Source organism: Pieris rapae, chromosome 9 (assembly GCF_905147795.1).
Source record: "Pieris rapae chromosome 9, ilPieRapa1.1, whole genome shotgun sequence".
In the NCBI taxonomy this organism is placed as follows: Eukaryota; Metazoa; Arthropoda; class Insecta; order Lepidoptera; family Pieridae; genus Pieris; species Pieris rapae.
In genome coordinates this window covers 1,401,201-1,420,679 of record NC_059517.1, presented here as the reverse complement: position 1 = coordinate 1,420,679, position 19,479 = coordinate 1,401,201, and the positions used below count along the sequence as shown (strand labels likewise).

Below are 19,479 nucleotides of genomic sequence, written 5' to 3'. Positions count from 1 at the left end.
CTTGGAAGACATCGCTTGTTAGCGATAAGGCCGCCCGTTGTATCCCTTTTAATTTTCATGTATGTTATTTGATATTCAATAGTTGTAAAAAGTGTAAATAAATAAAATAGCATAGCAATTAATTAATTAATAGGAGGTTAGTTTAAGGATTTTTGTAGTAAATGTAATAAAAGATTTTCTTTTTTTTATTTCAACGTTTTATGCAAACATAAAAATAATGGACGGATTATGTATCAACCGACACTTAAATATCATACTTATTGATTATATCTGATTTGTTATCAAAAATATAAATCAAAAGTATGAAATACCATTTTAACTATTTTGAAAATACTGTTTACATTTTTTATGTAAATTATGGTCTATTTACACTTAAATTATTGCAAGTTACATATGTGTATCCAAAGCTGACTATTTAAAGATATTTAGAACCAATTCTTATACTTAAATGTCTAAATGTACTTTTAGTAGTCTGTGCGGAAAGATTAAAGGGTATGACTGTTCTGTGAACGAATTCAAATATTTAAAATTATGGTACTTTTAATTTCATGTTAAGGATCGTGATAACTGTTGTCAATATAACAGACCTCAAATCCCTTCAGGGCTCACTTTCCGCAGACTACAAATACTTATTCGAAAATCGTGGCCTTATTTAGAACTAAATAGTAGCACTAGGTATGGATGATCAATGCGTAGGAGCTCGTTGGGTTCCAACAGTCATCATATTAGATACAAATTTAGTAAACTATCGAATAAAATATGCGATGGGGTAGTTGTGTAGCTGAAAAATTTGACTTAAGTTCTAAACATTGGCCCAAAAAAAAATCTATATTACATCTGTATCTGATCAGTAATCATCACGGCAAAACTCTCCAAAGATAATATAAGCTGAATTCTGCGTTCCAAAAATGATTTGGAAATGGACCCTGAATTATTATTCACAACTAAGTATAATATCCTCGGGATTTCTACTAACACTTTCCATGAAAAATTGTAATTAACTGAAATGTCCCATTAATATGTATATCTAAGACGCAAGATCAACGCTTCAATGACGAAAATTCAACTATTGTCTCTGGTCCGGAGTGCGATACAGTGTATTGAGCCTTCTTCAAATCTTCTCGCTTTATCTTGTTCTTCTCAATCGTACGTATACGTGTTCGTAGTTTTCCGCAACGGCCGTCAGCGACTTTTTCATATGTAACTGAAAGAGAAAACGATATTTATGTAACAATAATGTACTACATTTAATTATTTGATTAAATACAACAGTAAAACACTTGCTTAACACTTCGGACGAAAAGCAGAAGAAAACATATTTATCAGAAACGGTTTATTGGTGTAAACAAAAGATATAATATTGGTAGTTATATATAGTGACGAAGAGTTTATTGCCAGTTCTTCTCGTATGTTTATTTCATTGTCTTTGATTTAAGAACTGGCAGTAAATCAGACATCGAGGCAGCATACGAAATAGTACACCATATCACCTCTACGTCCATTGTTTCACAACTGAGCGTTTTTTGAGGTATTTTTTGCCGGGCACCATTGAAGTATCTCCAAAGCAATTCGAGTCAAGACCCTTCAATAAAAACGGGCACCAGCAACGCAACGCACTCGCGATCCTTCTGGCAATGTGAGTGTCCATGGGCGGGCGCTATAACTTAACATCCAGTGTGCCACTCTGTGTTAAAAAAAATAAAAATATTTGTGTACATTAAGCTACCTGATAAATAATAATTTGATTTACACTTACTTTCCTTTCTAAAAGAATTATGGCACGCCATATGACATAGAGACGGGAAGCCTTTTAAAGTATTTGATTCGACAGGTGTGATTCCTTGTGGGCCAGAGCAAATCGGATCTCTTTTGTCTTTACAAGAGTCTAAACATGTGTTGTAATCGCTCTTCCTTTTGGAACTCTTCCTTCGTGTTGTTGATGGCTTCTTTGTCGTTGTAGTTGTACTTGGGTTAATGTGTAAATTAGTTATCGAGCCTTTTGGCGCTTTCAGACGAATCGTAAGAATTGGTTTAGGAAGTGGCATTAGAAGCGTGGGAGTAGAAGAATTGAATTTTGGCGGTGTCAATTGTTGTTTTGCTTGATCACATGGACTTCTTAGCTGAGGGTTCGGAGCAGCTTTGAGCCTTGGAGGTAGTGTAGGGATGTATGGTGATGATGTACTATACGTTTCCCTGTTGATGGGTACAGGCGACCCTGTTGAAAATGTACTCCATTCTGTTGATTGTGGTGGAAAAGTCGACTGTGTTGGCAACCAGGTTTGTATGGTGGAAGGAGTTACAGCCACTGTTGGGATTGGACTTGGTCCAAATGATGAAGCCTGGCGAGACTGTAGGATCTGCTCTAATGTTCCAATTATGCCAGAAACATCACGGTTTCCTATTGCATCCTGTATGTTATTTATTGGTATTTGCGTGGAATAGGTGGTTGGCGGTAAAGTGGAGGGAATACCTGACTGTAGTAGTCTTTGGCCGTCATTTACTCCCAGAATCCGTGGAAACTGTGTCTGTGTATAACTTGTGCTTGGTGTACTTGTACTTCCAGTACTCCATGTTGAAGGAGTGGTCAGTATATCTTGCGTTATAGGCGACTGTGTTGATTGCAGTATAACAACTGGTTTATCTGAAGTGAGTGGGCTTTCGGTAGAGAAAATCTCGGTGATCGGCTTTGGCGAATAGTTCGATTCGTTGATAAGATTAGCTGCGTACCATCCTGGTAGTGAATTTGACGTGTCTGCTCCACATAGTTGGAACACTGAAATTCAAATAAATTTGGTCATAAAGCAAATAGATAGAAATTAATAGAGATGCGTATTTCTGATCAAACTTATCAAATTACTAGTAAAAAGGAAACACATCAGGTTGTAGATTTTAAAGACGCGACACGTATGGTGTTTGTTTTGATGTATTAATCATGCTTAGAGGAATTAGAAAAAATCTGCTTTTGTTTATTAAAGTACGATATAATATCGTACTAGCTAGCTACCAACTAGAAACCAATATTGCATAAACGGAAATGGAACCCAGGATATTCTAAATGTTCAAGCAATAATAAAAGCTTCAAGTTCCCCAAAAAGTGTAAAAGAGATAGTTTATTTTTATTTCGCAGAAACAACATCCAGGCAGAACAAAAACAGGTTCTCAAGGTCCGTTCGTTGCAAAACCACACCCGAAGTTCAAGTCCCTCTGACGAGTATTTTTCCATTCATTGATAAGTTTAGATACTGCCCTTGGTGACTCTTCGTTACGTGTATCGGTTTGTTCTTCCAAAACTTTAGTAAGGAGTCGTTAGACGCGCAGATGTTTAAAAGGATTTTGCAACTTAAAATATACGTGTCACAACGCTTAAACTTGTTATAGATAGAATATTAGTCAAATAATTGTTCACTGAGAAAGACTCAATGACTACAATAACAAAAACCGGCGACCTTGCGTTTCCAATTAAATGCTTAGCTAAAACATTTAAGTACAATTTAATTACAAGTGACCACTGGTCATGGTTATTATAATATTGTATACATATTATAACTGTTAATTAAAACAATCTCAGTACATTTCTTATAATACGATGTACAAAATGTAGGAATGTACAGCTTGAATACGATATTTGAATATGAAATGAATTATCTGTACGTGATAATATTCATATGGTGATTTTGCGTGTGGATTGCGAATGTTCTGCAACTGTGCCGGTTTAAAGAAGTCATAGAAAACTATTATCAATAATAAGTACAATTTATTTCCTATACACAAATACAGTATTTACGATATTCTTTACCTTATGTAGGTTAATAATAATAATTAAAAATTGATAAGGAGAAAATTAGATAGTAAGAAGTATCATGTCAAGTAGTGTTTCATATCAATTTGTTTGCAGAATATATTTGTTTTTGCAACAACACTGTGTACAAACACCAATACCGTTGTTGTTGGAACTGCAACTATTAATTACGTGTGGTAAATTTAAACGTGTTTGTTTATATTTACTACACGTAAAACATTCTTCGAAACTAAAAATCATATCGATATGGTCCTAATTCATTCGGTAAAATCGGTTTAGCCTTTAATACATTATCTAATGGAATTTGAAATTAAATTACTCAGTTTCAAAGCTAAAACGTTGATAAATATCATATTAATATCAACTATGAAAGCAAACGTCGAAGCCGGTTATGCCTTATAACAATTACATGATAGAAATTCATTGAATATTTATTAAGTTTGAGTCATGAAATGTGAGAGACAGCATGCGCAACTGTAACAACTATAATTGATATAACTAGTTTAAAAAGAGTTTATGTAGATTTTGTTCGATAATATTCTACTATCAATGAGCCAAAAATTTATGATATGTGAGTGGGTAATTTACCCAGTAATATAACCAGTAGGTTTTCGTAAATTTCTAGAGGGGAGTTTCGCCCTTCATACGAAGGAAACCAGACGCAATGTCGATAGCACAGTTTCAACCCCCGTTGAACACTTGATTCGAAAATTTATTAAAACTATTTTTTCACTGTATTTGACACATTAAGTTCCTTAAAGTGTCTTTTTAAAAAAAATAGTAGGTATAACTTATGTTTCTTTAATTATTCGTTTTAATAATTAAAGTTTATGTATGTTGAAAAGAGAGGGGGGCGGGGGGTTCTTAAGAATTTTAGTCAGGTAAGGCTAAGATGGCACAAATAAGAAAGCACACTGTTCTGGACCTTCTCATTTGAGGCACTCTCGCCAACCTAAAGCGGCATCACTTAACATCAGCTCAGATCTGATGAACCTCGTTTGCCACCTGTTACATAAAAGAACTGCGGTGTCCTAACCACCCACAATTATAATAATAGCGTGTTAAACTATTCTCTATCCGCCCTTTTCAGAAGCCTTCTGAGTTCTGGTAGTTTTGCGTATGGCGTAGTCTCGCTCTTTCGCGAATTTTGTAAACAATCTTGACATTCATAAGCATGCTCTAAGAGGCATCTAAACTGAATAAAGGTATTTTGATTTGATTTGATTCGATCTTCATGAATAACTAGACTATACGCAGGAATGTTAATAATAAGTTATAGAATATACATAGAGCATATTTAACATAAAAGGCAAGACCACTTCATCTAGAAGTCAGTTTGCAGCTGCGTAATGAATCACTGTACAGTATGATACGAGTTTAAAGGGGTCAATTACTACTAATCTAAATTTCATAGCAGGATCTAATTATATTTAGTTAATACTATTTGATGGATACTAGCAAAGGTTTAATATCTTCGAACTAGAACTGAATGAAAAATTGAAACTGATGGAGCGTATGGAGTCTAAGTTTAAATGGTTGGACTGTGCGTACAAAAAGTGAAATAATGTATATGTTCGATTTAAATCAACATATTTCACAGTCGTATCTTCTGTGGCTTCTCTTACAGGGGATTTATTACACACAGTTTAAAAGTAGAACGTTAAGGGTAAGAGACCTTTAAACGCTCACTTCCGTACGTCAAAAGTCGTGTTAAGTCTCGTTTCTTATCACCATCAAAGTCTAGACTCCCGTTTGTCAAATTAATGAATTCCCTTAGTCTTAGGCCAACAAGGCTCTAAAAATGATATGCTATAGTCATAACAATCCTATGTACGTAGAGCAAACAATTTGTATATAAGTATTAGCAAATCGCACGGATATGTAACAAATCGTGGTATGTTATTAAAATTACTTCCATTTCGGTTAGGTAATTTCATTGAACCGTTTTTGTATGCGGTTTATATAAACAAAGTAATCAACTGTAAATCATTCATATATCTAATGGGTGGTTGTAATGTGTAAATTTAGAAGCATTTTATTTCTTTTTGACGTTCATAAGTGTACATTATGTTACCGAAATTAATAGATGATTGTGATTGATTGAGATAATAACATTCAGAGTTGACACTGAGATCAGATTTACAAACGTACCGTGAACTATGTCACAATCCGTTAATTGACGTACGGAAGTCAGACTTAGAGCTGCCCGTTTCTGAATCTTAGGTATGCACGCATTTCTAAGTTCATTTCTTATACCGTCGTAAGTATCGCGCTTACACACGTCCTGCCCACTTCCCTGCTTACTACGGCTGAATGTAAATGCGGCATAAGTCTCGACTCGTCGCGTAATTTTATAAATGAGAAAACACAGTATTAGGTTACTATCTTAGTATATATATAGTTTGACATAAATTCACAATCGTTCATAGAATATAAGAGGACATTCGTTGCTCTAAATCGACCGTTACTAATTAGGAATAATCTCCATATGATTGCTGAATTTTTAATACATAATATAAGCTTTACTAATATAATAAAAGGCATTTTAATATGGGAATTTTAGAATGTTTCGTACATAAAAAGCAGAGAATAAATAAATTACTGATGAGTTTTAAGTATCTCAAAATTGTTATAGGACCTAAACCTTTAACCAATATCAAAACAGAAGTTTATATTTTATAGCCAAGAAATGCTGGCATTAAAGGTACAGAGGGACCAAACTTTAAAATTTGTTTTAATTGTATATTTATCCATTATTATTATTATTACTATAAGTATATTGTAAACACCGTATCTGTGTTGTTCAAATGTTGTAGGCCCTTTTATGTATTGACTAACAAAGATATTAGTGAAAGTCGATTCAGTTACGGTTCAATGCTCGTAAAAAGTACTTACGCGTGATTGCGATGAGCGTCAATGCGTGCTCCATGCCGGCTGGTCGTGAACAAACTAAGCAAGCAACCAGTTCGAAATGCCACCATTTAACTGTACCTACGTGCCGCGAACATGCAAACTGGATAATCAGTAAATTCACCTAAAAGCATTATTTAGTAAACGCGTGCAGCGTGGATTTCGTGTATTTGTATTTTTGCGAACTCTCTGTCAATTTATGTACATAATAATTGCTATTTGATGGTTGAAACGCTGGAACTTCCACGCTTCATATGTCATTTTCTTTTGCAAACTAGCGAGCTAGAATAGACGCAGGAAGTCAAGTCAAAAATAATTTATTCATATATGTAACATAATGTACACTTATGAACGTCAAGAAAAGAAAAGAAATATACATAAAATGATTCTAATTTCACATTTACTGCCAGTTCTCAAATCAAGGGCGTAGAACGGAAGAGAAGCACTGGCAATAAACTCTCCGCCACTCTTTTTAATCGCCAAATTTTTTTTACGCAATGTTTGTAAGGAGCTGCAATCATTACACCATGTTCCGTATGACATCTTGAGTAAAAAAGAATAATAAAATAAATTAAAAACACAGATTTGTCCTCATCAGCAGGAGGCATGGTGAAATAGGAGCACACACTTACATACTCGTGAGAACAACAAGCAAATACGTAGTATAATATCACCGCATACACGAATTCAAGTACGACCCGTCACCACAAGTAGCACCCGTTCACGAGTATGAAGCATGGCCAGCTATCGGCCCCCTCGCCATATTTTAGAGAGAGAGACAACCCGACGCATGGACGCCGCCACATGAAGGCCCTCCCTCCCTGAAAGATACGAAGTACAAAGTTTGAGTTTTTGTATAAAAAAAGACGGCAAATGGCAATGCAGCCACTGAAATGGATGGCCATGAGCTGTAATGACAGCTCTTTTGGACGTCTTGTACGATCTTTTGCCTCCTGTCCTATAAAAAAAAAAACAATCGACAATGACAATGATTTGAATTCTTTCATTACCTGACCCTGTGGGATGCATCATTTTTCTATTTTGCTTATTGATTAAGATATATAAATATATGTATTATCAATAAAATAACTAATTATTCCTTAAAATATGATAAATCTATAACGCTGTCATTTTACCAAAGCAGCAACAAAAACTTCGTAGGTAACATTTTCTCATTATATTTGCGATTTGAAATCGAATAATAGAATAATTAATGAAATAGTTTTTTTTTTCATACGGCTAGAAGATTCATTTTTAAATATTTTGTAAATAAAAACAGAAAAACGACGCTCAGTGATAATACAGCATTTTAATGGTAAAAGTTTTCAACCGTCAGCTATTTTTCTTAGATTGTGATATGATAATAAAATAATTAAGTCACTGGAAATGTGTTAGTAGTCAGTATTTGTCACTGCGTAATAACTCTCAACTTAATCTTAAAATTAAGCTATAACTTATAACTGATATTAAAAATGATTATCTACTAAAATCGTATACAATACTTGCATTATTCGGATTACCGAATTTCCAAATTAAAACTCGTCCAGCCAAACAAGTACTCGGCAAATAGCTTGTCTTATTAACATTTTCTTGTTCGACGTCTATTATTAACAATTGACAGGATACATTTCGTATAAAAGTTAAATACCGTTACGGACAGGTAACGCTCTAAAGGGCCTCATAGCCTAGTGGTCTTATTAATTATTCGGTACGTGAGAGGTATCGGGTTCGATTCCCGGTCTGACCGCATGTTTATTTTTATAAATTTAAATTTGAGTTCTGCATTCGGGAGAGGCGGTATCGGGCGAGTGCTTAAAACGTACATGGCACGAATTTTTAAGACAAGCAGTGACTATGCTACCTAAGAAAATATACTCTTAAGTTGTATGTAACAGCATAATCTTAGGCCAAGGAAGATAATAATTACAAGTGGTAATTTAACATTCCAGGTAGTAAAAGTCTAGGCGTATAACTGAAGGTACGAGGCCCTGCTAAACATTAATCCAGTCATTGACCCGTTAAATATGAAACAGACATACAAATGTAACTTCCCATTAGGAGTAACTGGACCTCAGATAACGCAACAGCAAGCAGTATATTACTACCAAATGCAATATCTAAGTTAACCTAATTCGTTTACATAATCTTCTTTTGTTTCCACAGTGTTTTTTCACAGATTTCTATTCTATTCACCTAATAACTAAGCGTCGTGCTTCAGCTTCAGATTGTACGTTTGCAAAGACTTTAACGGGTATTGACAATTAAATCATAAATTATAGAAGCTATTTAAAGATGTAAAAACTTGTATTTCGAAATCTTCTTTAGCAGTCTGTTATAATCCTGACAAAGACTGTCAATCTCACGCGTATAATGCAAAAAATATTTTTATATATCTTTCATAATTATAGTTTTATATAGATATGTATGTGTAAATAACTTGATCGCAATATATCTTAGTTTAATATTGATTGGATTAAATTGTGTAAATTCAATAAATGTTACCATAGAAAAGGTAAAGTACAGCTTTTGGATATATCTAATACAATCTGGACTATATATTTGAATACAAATACATTATTAAAATACAAATTGAACCTGTTAATAGACATGCAGACACAGTAACGCGACACCATTCATCTTTCCTCTAAACGCCAACGCACTCGCGAGCCTCTGGCATTGTGTCCATGGGCGGCGGTATCATTTAACATCAGGTGAAACTACTGCCCGTTTTCCCCCTGTTCTACAAAAAACTGCGTGCGAGCAAAGAACACATGTCAGAAATGAAACATTTTTAAAGTAGTTATTACAAAGGTAAAAGCTCCAATAGATGATCATGTACCGGTATATGATCACTCCATGCATTTGTATATTTATATTCACACGCTTATGATAATATAACTTAATAAAACATGTGCCTTAACTGCACAAGACGTCATGCGACAGAATTGCCATCTAAAGGTCTAATATACTAAACGAATACATCAACCAATAGCGTGTATTTTTTCTCGATCTCCCTTTCTCATTCGCTCAATCGCTCTCTCCCTTTTCCACCGAAATCACGGTTAAGTGCTTATTACACTACACGATATTCAGCAAGTAAGCAAGTAAGCACCGCCGAACCCATTCGGTCGGTCTAATTAGACAGGATAACTGGCTAACTCTTATTACATTAGGCTAAATCTTAGTAAGACTGTCTGAATATCGCGTGGTGTAATAAGCTCTTTACTTGTGTGGCGTTCTGTTGATGAATCTAAACTTATTAAAATTAAAAAATATCCTTTCGTGTGTCCAATTTTAGGTTATTTTATGTTTAACTCCATCCTGGATATAAATGAAATCAAAAAGTTTTTCAGGCTCCAAGCGTCTTCTTAAAATCATCAGGGGTCTATACAAAACAAATAACGCTCGGTACGTTGGCACACCATGTAAGTAATTTGATTTGATATCTTTATATGTTAAACGTTAATAACCGAGGTTCCGAGGTTCGACAGAATTGAGAATCACTCCATGTCGCGGCGCCGGCAGCGGTAGGTACCTATATGGTATTGACTATCCACACCTACGATCTGCGGATACCATCCGTACGAATTGCGCTTTAGAAGTATTTCCGATTACTGATCATACCCATTTCGATATTAGCCACTTCAAGGGATCCTTCAGCTAGGATTTTAGCCTAAAAAAGGGGAGGTTTCGGGACGGCAAGTATGGGATAAGAATAGGCGAGAATTCTCAATGTAGGCGAGAAACCTACCATACCTTTAACCATTTTAGTATGTTATACAAAGAGATATACTTATTTCTTATTTTCGAGACATAATCCTCGGAAACAGGAAGAATATTAAAAAAAATCTGTTTTATTTCAGGTTTTTATTTACCGATTGTATGACAAATGGAAACTGGATTACCGAGCTTTCTGTACCGGAAGCATTGTCAGTGACGACAGAGTTTTGACTTCCGCACATTGCTTTTATACAAATAGAAAAAGGTTATTATCAATCCTTTTTTACTTGGTTTTATTATATGCGTGATTGCTTTACTGTGTGCGTGACGTAATTAGTTATGCTAACTTATTTAGGTAATAGTGAGTAGTGACTCATTTGTAGTTTAGTTGCTTGGCCATAAAGATGCCGCATCGCGTGGATGGTCGACTACAACTGGTCTTAATAATACAATATTGCATTCTTTCCTAACCTTTTTTATGCCATACCCAACATTAGCTTTTCTAAACTTCTTATACATAACTTTTGTAATATTAATAAATTAAATAAGAAGATAAGAAACTTAATTGATAGATTTAGAAAGAAATCAATAAAGAATTTCTAACGAGACACGGTAAGTTAATTTTCAAAACATAATGTATTTAGTAAGGTCTTCGCGCTTGATTGGCTGCACAGAGATTTAATATTCGATTTGGTTAGCTTCAGTCTCATATGTCCATTTTGTGTTATATCCAACCAATTTCTATTGCCCCCTCTTGACAAATCAACTGCTCCTCAGAAGAAAATGTGCCCCACGTTGGGAAACACTTCTTCTTTAGTCTGTACGCCGATAAATCGTCGTTTTCATAACAGTTCAGATAAAAATGCAATATATGTGGCCCTCCAACTAATTAAGTACAGAGTACGGAGTATGAATATATATATACCTACAATAAAGATTATATCTATATGGATAATATTTTATTTTTTTACAATATGTATTGGATTTTGAAAGAAGAAGGTCTCGTTGCTGAATTCTACCCTTTCAGGAGAGACGTGGACGTCTAACATAGAGTATATAAAACTATAGACCGTGTAATATCTTCTATGCTACAGGTTAAAGCGAAGCCTAGACAAAATACGTGTTGTTGGTGGTATACTCCACACCATAGCTCAGCAGCCTCTTTCTCATGATGTACAGCAATGGAGGAATCCAAAATATATCTATACGCAACGATTCTTCAGATTTCCAGCGTATAATTTAGCTGTCGTTGTAAGTTGAAATATGTTTTTCTGGTAAATGTTAATTATATGTTTTAATGTTAGCATATCGTGTTTCTAGGAGGTGAATAAGAAGTGGGAATTAAATCAGTTTGTCAACAAGATTCCGTTTTCTCAAAAAAATTATAATTTCGATGGAGTTTGTATGGGTGTTCTTCTTAAGACTACAAAAGTAAGGTTATAAAATATAATATTTTATGTATACATACATTTCATATATGGTGTAAAATCAGCTCTGCTAGCAATATCATGTTTTGAATCTTGAATTTACCGGGAAAATAAATTACAAAAACTGGCCTATTTGGTGTGTAACAATATCTCATTTTGAAAGTGAGCTACTAAAAGCATATATGTATATTTTTTTAAATTATAAAAAACGCAAAGAATGTATCCGATAGCAAGTAAGTCATTTTAGTAAACGCATCGATAATTTATATATATTGTGTGAACGCAGCCATGTATATTTTCAGTATTAATATATCCTCAATTTTAATTTGTGTCAAGTAGTAGTATTTCAGAAGAATGTTTATTAATAAGAAATGGAAATGGGAAGAGATATAAATGTGATTAAAAATAAACACATCATGACTAAGATAATCACAGTGATTCAAATCTAGAAAATAATATATCGTTTTCAGAGTTGGTCAATGGACAAGAGCCTTTTTACTGTCGATTTAAAAGTGCACAATCAACGTTCGTGTGAACGTCAGTTATTGAGAAGTTGTTGGCAATATTATTGCACTGAATACGATGGACCACTGGCAGCCACAGTAAGAAGAAATCTCAATTTAATGAGTACAGTTAAATCAATATATGTTGTCATCAAGAAACATAATTTGTAAACAAAAATGTAGCAACTCAGTTCATCTACCGCAAAACCAAGTAAAACGTTGAGATCCATGTCAGTGACCTCACCCACTTAAGAGACCTTCTTAGTTCTTACGTAGCTTACCCAACAACATCTTATAGTGACGATATAAATATTAAAAATCTTTTGTTTTTAATTAAGACTTAGTCATCGCATGAAAACGCAATGTTCCTCACAAGTAATAAATTCGAATTCGTTTGCTAAGTTTTTTTTTAATTCGTTTAAAAAGCTGTAGTAGTACGTAAGTACCATGGGGGAGGGGTCTTTCATTTTTTTATTTGATGATTACGTCAAAATTAGGTTATTAGAGAGCTCGGCTTACTTTTGCTGACAAAAGCGGGGGAGGGGGGAGTTAATTGCAGTTAATACGTACAATACCTGCTTAGTTACTAGATTCTAGTTGTCTAGTCTACTAGTCTGGACTGTTTCAAAAAAAAAAATAACGGTCGTAATGCTTTTTTGCTCGACTTAATGTTATATATGGCAAAAATTTCTTTCGACATACATATGGCTCCTTGGTCATCGTGGTGCATTAAAATAATAACAGAAGATTTTTGGTTTACTCTATATTAACCACTCGCGTATAACAATAGAATATGACCGAAATCAATTTAACAGTCAAAGAAATTGCCTAGATATGGCTATATGTACTCTCGGAGCGCAACTCCTACGATTTAGGAAGTCGCTTATAAAACTAAGAAAGCCTGAGTTAGCGAAATGTAAAGCCTTGGCTCGTATATTTAGGACGGTTACAGACTATAGAACGGCAAATAGAACTGCTCCTTCATCAGAACCGATGTTGATACTGACACGACGCCAAAAGCGGTTCGAGCAAACACGCCGAAATATGCCAGATTTTTTAAACGCGCAGAAAAATACGCGAGTTTTTAACCACCCTTAAATAAATATTATGGATTATAGGAAGCAGAAGGTGGTGGACTCGTCTGCTTTGGTACTGGGGACCCAGCTGAAGACGAAAAGAAGGGTGTACTGGTTGGTGTGACGTCACTCATCAATCGAAACCTTCCCAGCCTGCATGTCCGCACCGGTATCTTTCACAAATGGGTGACGGATACATCCTCAACTTTGAAATTCAACACAAATATAATTGTTATATGTATTATGTTTTGTCAGTAAAATATTATCAGTAATTTTACTATATTCGAAGTTTCCTTTTTTAATATTATTTTAATAATAATACAATTTAGAAAGATGCGAGCAAAGCTATTTTTGTAAGTACATTAATCCCCCCAATAACGCGGTATTTCCCCTCTTATAGAGGGAAGACACCGCGGAGATTGCTCATGTTATAGTTTTGCGTACCTTTGCACCGGTTTTAATTGTGTTTTTATACAATTAAACTGAATCACTTTAAAAATTCATGTTTTATAATTTTTTAATTATTCACAAAAACGGTTTTACGAGAACACTCCGACAACGCGATTTCGCGGTAGACCTGAACCGTGTGATAAGGGGGATTACTATACATATATATGTACAACGCGTGGAAGTTATATTTTTTTTAAATCATGCACGATTGCACATATCACAGGTAGCTTAATTTTTACAATGTGTATTTATTGATGGTAGATAGTTATATAAAAATATTTTAGGTTTTAATCTCCGGATTTAATTTGCGTATTATTTGGATTTATTGCGCATATTTTAATTAATTATGCCTACAGAAATAAAACAAAATCAAAGTATCAAAAATGTTGTATATAATATATAGATAGGCTGTGCCAAAGTTGCTTTGTTTCTTTCAATATATCTAGCGAAGTATGAGACACGCGTAAAAAATGATGCGGCGCGTCGTTGATTTCCGCTGACAATTCCAACCAACACTCCATTGGGTCCTTCGTTGGGGTCCCCAGTTTTACTGCACACAAGAGGTCCGCCCGAATCTCCCTAAAAAGTGTAGGTAGTATATTTGAACACATCACGACACTTCAAGAAAAAGTTAAATCAATTAAACTGTAATCAATTTGCATTCATCAAAGATTTAGTTAAGAAAAATCCTTAAATTAAAATCGAATAATATAAAATTTTTAAATAAAAAAATTATAAAAAGATAATTTTTTCATTGTTTTTTATAGATCAGGCGGCAAACGGATGTGCCGCCCATGGACTTAATGGCAGGAGGCGCGCAAGTGCGTTGCCAGCCTTTTAAGAATCTATAGGTATTCTGCATGGCCAGTGAAGCGCGTATCCCCGACTGCTATCATCCGCATAACAATGAATATTGTTATGTTGCAACATGTTATTGATTCATATAATGTCTGATATAATTTTGCTTTGGATTTTGTTCTGAACAACGACTTGGTGCTTTGCCGATTCTTTAACCAAAATGTACGTGCTACAAAAGGTCTCCTACTACCTACCACTCTGCCTTGAATGATTAGTTGAAGTAATTCGTATTAAAAGAATAAGAATATTAATCAAACATAAAAAAGGCTACGAAATAATCGGTTTCTATAAAAGTAGAATTATAGTAGTATCTTATTAGTTAACATCAAGTTATATAAAACAAAAGAAATAAATGAAAAACTAAGTAATGGGTGAAATCCTAACCTTTCCAACGTCGTTGACAACAGTGTCTGTGCAAACAAACTTTCTCATATTCTTCCGAAATCTTCGGCCGCATTGCGTATTTGGCAGAAGGTGCAAGTGTGCGAGGAGAAGTTTACTTGAGGTCCCCTAGAAAGAATCGAGTAGAATCGTGGAGTAAGATTTATATATTTCCTATGTTTACAGTTACTATCGTGACGCAGATATCCCCTAGGCACAAAGAACCTGACTTCTTGGAAAACACTAGGGCTGCTCACCATTGAAGATACCTTATTTCTCAAACTAAAACTCTCTTACCCTCATTCTTTGTCACTTCCAACAGGAAAACTGACAGCTATTCCAATAGCAATAATGAGCTTTTCTTCTACGCTATCCTATTGTTTGGTTTTTTTAAAGAACTGGGGAAAACAGACAGGAAGCTGCGGGAAGCTCATCTGATGGTATGAGATACCGCCCGTGGACACTCAATACCAGAGGGCTGGCAAATTACAATTGCATAGTAAAACGTCGGAATCGCTATCTCTATTGGAACTTATAGAGTTACCAGTGCTGGTAAGCGTCAATATAAACTAACTTGTCTTGACGTACGCCCATATCCGGAAACCAGGCACTTGCCACGGTAGTCGATATATCTCTTCGCTATTGGAATCGAACCCACGTTATTGTTGAAATGAAAGGGTTTGAAAGTGTACTGTAAATCAAAATACAGTCCAAATAAAAAATACAAATTAAATAGTGTACTGTAAAAAAAATACAGTCAGTAAAGCTACTAGGAAAACTTAAACCATAAAACACAGTCAGTGATGCTACCTGACCTGACCTGAGGGGCGTGGACCCCACTTCGGATAACACTACTATATAGTATACATAGTTAAAAATACTTTAAAAAAAATAATTCTAAAAATTTATCTTCTGTAGCCTGGTTGGTCGCTTAGTTATAATACTATACTGGTGAAAGGACGTATGCTTTAAAATCATACAACAATGCTTCAAGAGTAAGCTGATAGGGTCATAATATTTAATTCCTTAAAACCTACTTTCCTATAAAGAAATAATCAATTACAATAGAAAAGCCAATATAAGCACAGGCTTGTCATAGCCAGCCTCAAAAGAACTAAGTTGGTAAGAATTAACTAACCAGAATTGCTATGTCGTCTTTTGGGAACTTGTAAGTTCTTGGATATATTACGGTCTTCAGAGTCCTCCACTGACCATTTCCAGCTGAATCTTCGCTGTAGGCATCGTAATTTCTCAAGTTACCCGCCACAGCGTACGTGTGGCTTAGCGTTTTTTTTGGTCTATGGCAAAATTTAAATTATAAACTATAATTATAGGTTTGGCAATAATTTAATTGACATGAAATTTCAAATTCACCTGAAAGCATTTAACAATCTACGTATTTCTTCTAAAAAACTAATATGTCTTAATTGATTTATTAAGAAACAGACGGCGTTCTGCAAGTCTATAACGCGATAACAATGTTTAGTATTTGATATTTATGTTAAAGTGTTATGCGACACTTCTTAATATATTTTTATTAATATTATATTAATTTCATTAATACAAATCTATCTATCTCTTTACCTCTCTTAAATTAAGTAGTTCGTACGTCCAGTTATTCTAATTATATATCCCAAAACAAAAAAATGTGTGAAGCAAATAGTTCATAAATTTTTACTTACTTTGAACTATGGCCAAACGGAAAATCTACCGGATGTAAGAAAATAATCCCATATCTTCTCAGGCATGTGCCTGACACATATTCACACACACCCTTACAAACATTCATACAAGTTTATTTCTACTAACTTCTAACTAGTTGACTGCTTTGTTTTGTTTTTTTTCCTCATTAAAACGTTAAATTTGTTTGCCTTCCCATTTTATGTATGTACTTTTTGTTACTACTCAATATGACTTTGCTATGGAATGGAAGCCTGGTTATCCATATCACAGGTTCTTACCTAGTTTCGAAACCAGTCTCCCAATACCGTCACAACTGTAATCTTATTTATTGTTGTAAATGTTATATGGGAGAAATATAAATAAATAATTATTATTATTATTCGATAAATGCGTTCTTTATTGCCCGAAAGTGAGGAAATAGATCTCAATAACTATTAAGGCGACTGTAGGCAACCCTTTGTTTGTAATTATTATTATTTTGTTAAATTGTAGGAGAAATAATATTTCGCTACCGTAAAAGCTGTAAGATTAAGGGTCTGTTTCACAATGTCCGGATAGTTCCAAATAAGCTATTTATTAGTCATTGGTAGGATAAACAGTATTTTTGCGTTTCACGACTGTCAGATAGCGCTATTCGTCATCAAACGCGAAGTTTCTTATTTGGAACTTTTATCTTTCGAATAATTTATGTCTTGCATAGCTATTTGTTACATTATGAAACAGGCCCTTATACATAGATGTTACAAAGAAGTTTCTATTTAACATCTGTATCTACGACATACCTACTGTCAGCAGAAAGCGACTATTAGTGCAACATTTTAGGAAAATTAACGCAATAACTAACAAAGGTGATCCAATCTAATTTGACCTGATTTACATACATTTATAATACTATTAAGTTATAAATACTAAATAGTGTAATATAAATAATCTAGACTTTAGATTTACTATAAATTATATTAGTAAACGTGGATTGCTTAAAACTATTTTTTAACTTTTGTAGATATATGTATATATCTGTACAGATGTGTAACTATGCGATTAGGTTCAACGTATATATATTCCAATACCTACCCCTGATTGCCACATATTTTCTGACAAATGCTAGGACTCTCAGCGAAACAATGGGCGGCTGAGAGCAGTTTGGTTGGGGAAATGATCACTCCACCACAAAACGTCATACAGAGCTTGCGACGCGGGGTCTTCATTTTAAAAGCCACCTAGAACATTTAAATATATAAGTTATGTCTTGATATACAGTCAATAATATTCGTTTCGTGACATAGGGTGCCGATATATATGTACAATTAGCAGACTCGGCTAAGCGTTGCTGTTGCTAAGGTTTTTGTTATATTACATACGGTAGGAGAACTTATGTGAAAGGTAGATAGCTTATGTGAAACGGTCGTACTTTTAACACAGCGCCATCTGTTAGAATTGTATCAAATAATAATAGAATATTAGATTACTCCCTGGCGATTGTTGATTCTATTTCCGTGAAAATTATTTAGCTCTATTTTCAGCGCGAAACAATTTGATTGAGAGAAATGATTTAATGTCCTATAATATGGGGCAAAGGGCGTTCACAGCGAGCCTTCAAATAAATGGAAATGGTATAATAAAAGATTAGATTTTTTAGGAGGTTTCTGTTTTCCAATCTGTCAAAATAAATGGTTTACCTGATATGGAACATCTCCAAGTTTTGCTGCATAACCATTGACAACACGCGGAACTATATAATCGTTGTAAAATTCTCTCTCTACTTCCATTGTGTTAACAAAATGCGTTGCAATAAATAATAAAATATAAACTTTGAACATTGATAAAAATAAAAAGCTCAATGACATTATGAAACAAACTATATTACTGACAGATTAGAAATGACTTCAGTAGTTCCCAGTTTTTTCTGTGGCTGCCTTTTTTTTGAGGACATGCGTTGCGCATGCTGCCGACTTCTTGGATCATTGGCGTTATGTGGGCCTCGCTATTGGTGGGTTACGTAATACCTTCTATGGTTCTAAGCAGGCCTGCCTGTCGATTCTGTAACTCACTCTACAAATTCTGACAGCGGATTCCGCTCTCTTAAATCACTCCTGGACATCGGAATCTCATACATGTTATTAAAAAAATCCTCATAATAAATCAATATACCTGCTCTTTGGAATAAACTCTAAGAACGAATTAAATAGTATTTATTAGTATAATTGTTACTGTAACTAAATCCGACCAAGAATTGGAGAATTGTGAACTTATATCGGTCTTTGCATCTTAATTGATAATTTTTCTTTGATAGAAATAAGTGTAAAAAATATACTGGGGTATAATTTTTCATAGTGTAAATAAAGTCTATTGGCTCCAGTGAAATAAAAAACATTTTGACAAAATGTCAAATTCCGTAATATTCTGTCATCTAATATTACGGAATCTAGTTCTAATGGATATCAAAAGTAAATTAAAATTCCATGAAATTATATCACAGCGTTATACATTTACATATTATTATCTCTTTATATGCAGTAGGACGTACCAAAGATGTAGGCGAAAGACGGACGGCATCTCCTGAACTTGATTTTACGGTAAAGGGTTTTTTCTTACATTATTAGTTCAGTTCATAAACCCAAATAACGTACAAAATTCGTGAATTAGTAATAAAGAATAAGTTTATGTGATAA

The 19,479-nt window shown here is 34.3% G+C and overlaps 3 protein-coding genes across 3 annotated transcripts; 1 reads left to right on the top strand and 2 right to left on the bottom strand.

Annotated features, from left to right (window-relative positions):
- Positions 1-189: 189 nt before the first annotated feature.
- LOC110992627 (mucin-2) lies at positions 190-6,799 on the bottom strand. The gene is made up of 3 exons (XM_022258515.2): positions 6,695-6,799; positions 1,757-2,773; positions 190-1,204 (listed from the first exon to the last, which is right to left on the bottom strand). The coding sequence occupies exons 1-3, from the start codon at positions 6,726-6,728 to the stop codon at positions 1,041-1,043; spliced, it is 1,215 nt and encodes a 404-aa protein (XP_022114207.2). The 5' UTR covers positions 6,729-6,799; the 3' UTR covers positions 190-1,040.
- Positions 6,800-9,089: 2,290 nt separating this feature from the next.
- Positions 9,090-14,189, top strand: LOC123689455 (the record flags this gene model as incomplete). The annotated part of the gene is made up of 8 exons (XM_045629583.1): positions 9,090-9,221; positions 10,063-10,134; positions 10,573-10,694; positions 11,524-11,680; positions 11,750-11,860; positions 12,327-12,458; positions 13,478-13,673; positions 14,170-14,189. Coding segments are annotated over 8 exons (942 nt in total), but the record flags the coding sequence as incomplete, so codon positions are not given.
- A 40-nt stretch (positions 14,190-14,229) lies between these two features.
- On the bottom strand, positions 14,230-18,605 carry LOC110992588 (mast cell protease 2-like). Its single transcript, XM_045629582.1, has 7 exons — positions 18,487-18,605; positions 17,882-18,027; positions 16,263-16,422; positions 15,699-15,815; positions 15,128-15,253; positions 14,300-14,464; positions 14,230-14,235 (listed from the first exon to the last, which is right to left on the bottom strand). Exons 1-7 carry the CDS (start codon positions 18,574-18,576, stop codon positions 14,230-14,232), a joined length of 810 nt encoding a protein of 269 aa, XP_045485538.1. The 5' UTR covers positions 18,577-18,605.
- Between the last annotated feature and the right edge of the window lie 874 nt (positions 18,606-19,479).

Coding starts and splice junctions, on each gene's coding strand:
- LOC110992588 (XM_045629582.1), bottom strand. CDS start 18,576: ATGGAAGTAGAGAGAGAATTTTACAACGATTATATAGTTCCGCGTGTT. Junction 16,423..17,881: donor AAAATATGTGGCAATCAGGG/GTAGGTATTGGA, acceptor ATTTTGCCATAG/ACCAAAAAAAACGCTAAGCC. Junction 15,254..15,698: donor ATGGGCGTACGTCAAGACAA/GTTAGTTTATAT, acceptor GATTCTTTCTAG/GGGACCTCAAGTAAACTTCT.
- LOC110992627 (XM_022258515.2), bottom strand. CDS start 6,728: ATGGAGCACGCATTGACGCTCATCGCAATCACGC. Junction 2,774..6,694: donor GACGCTCATCGCAATCACGC/GTAAGTACTTTT, acceptor TTTGAATTTCAG/TGTTCCAACTATGTGGAGCA. Junction 1,205..1,756: donor TAATTCTTTTAGAAAGGAAA/GTAAGTGTAAAT, acceptor TTTCTCTTTCAG/TTACATATGAAAAAGTCGCT.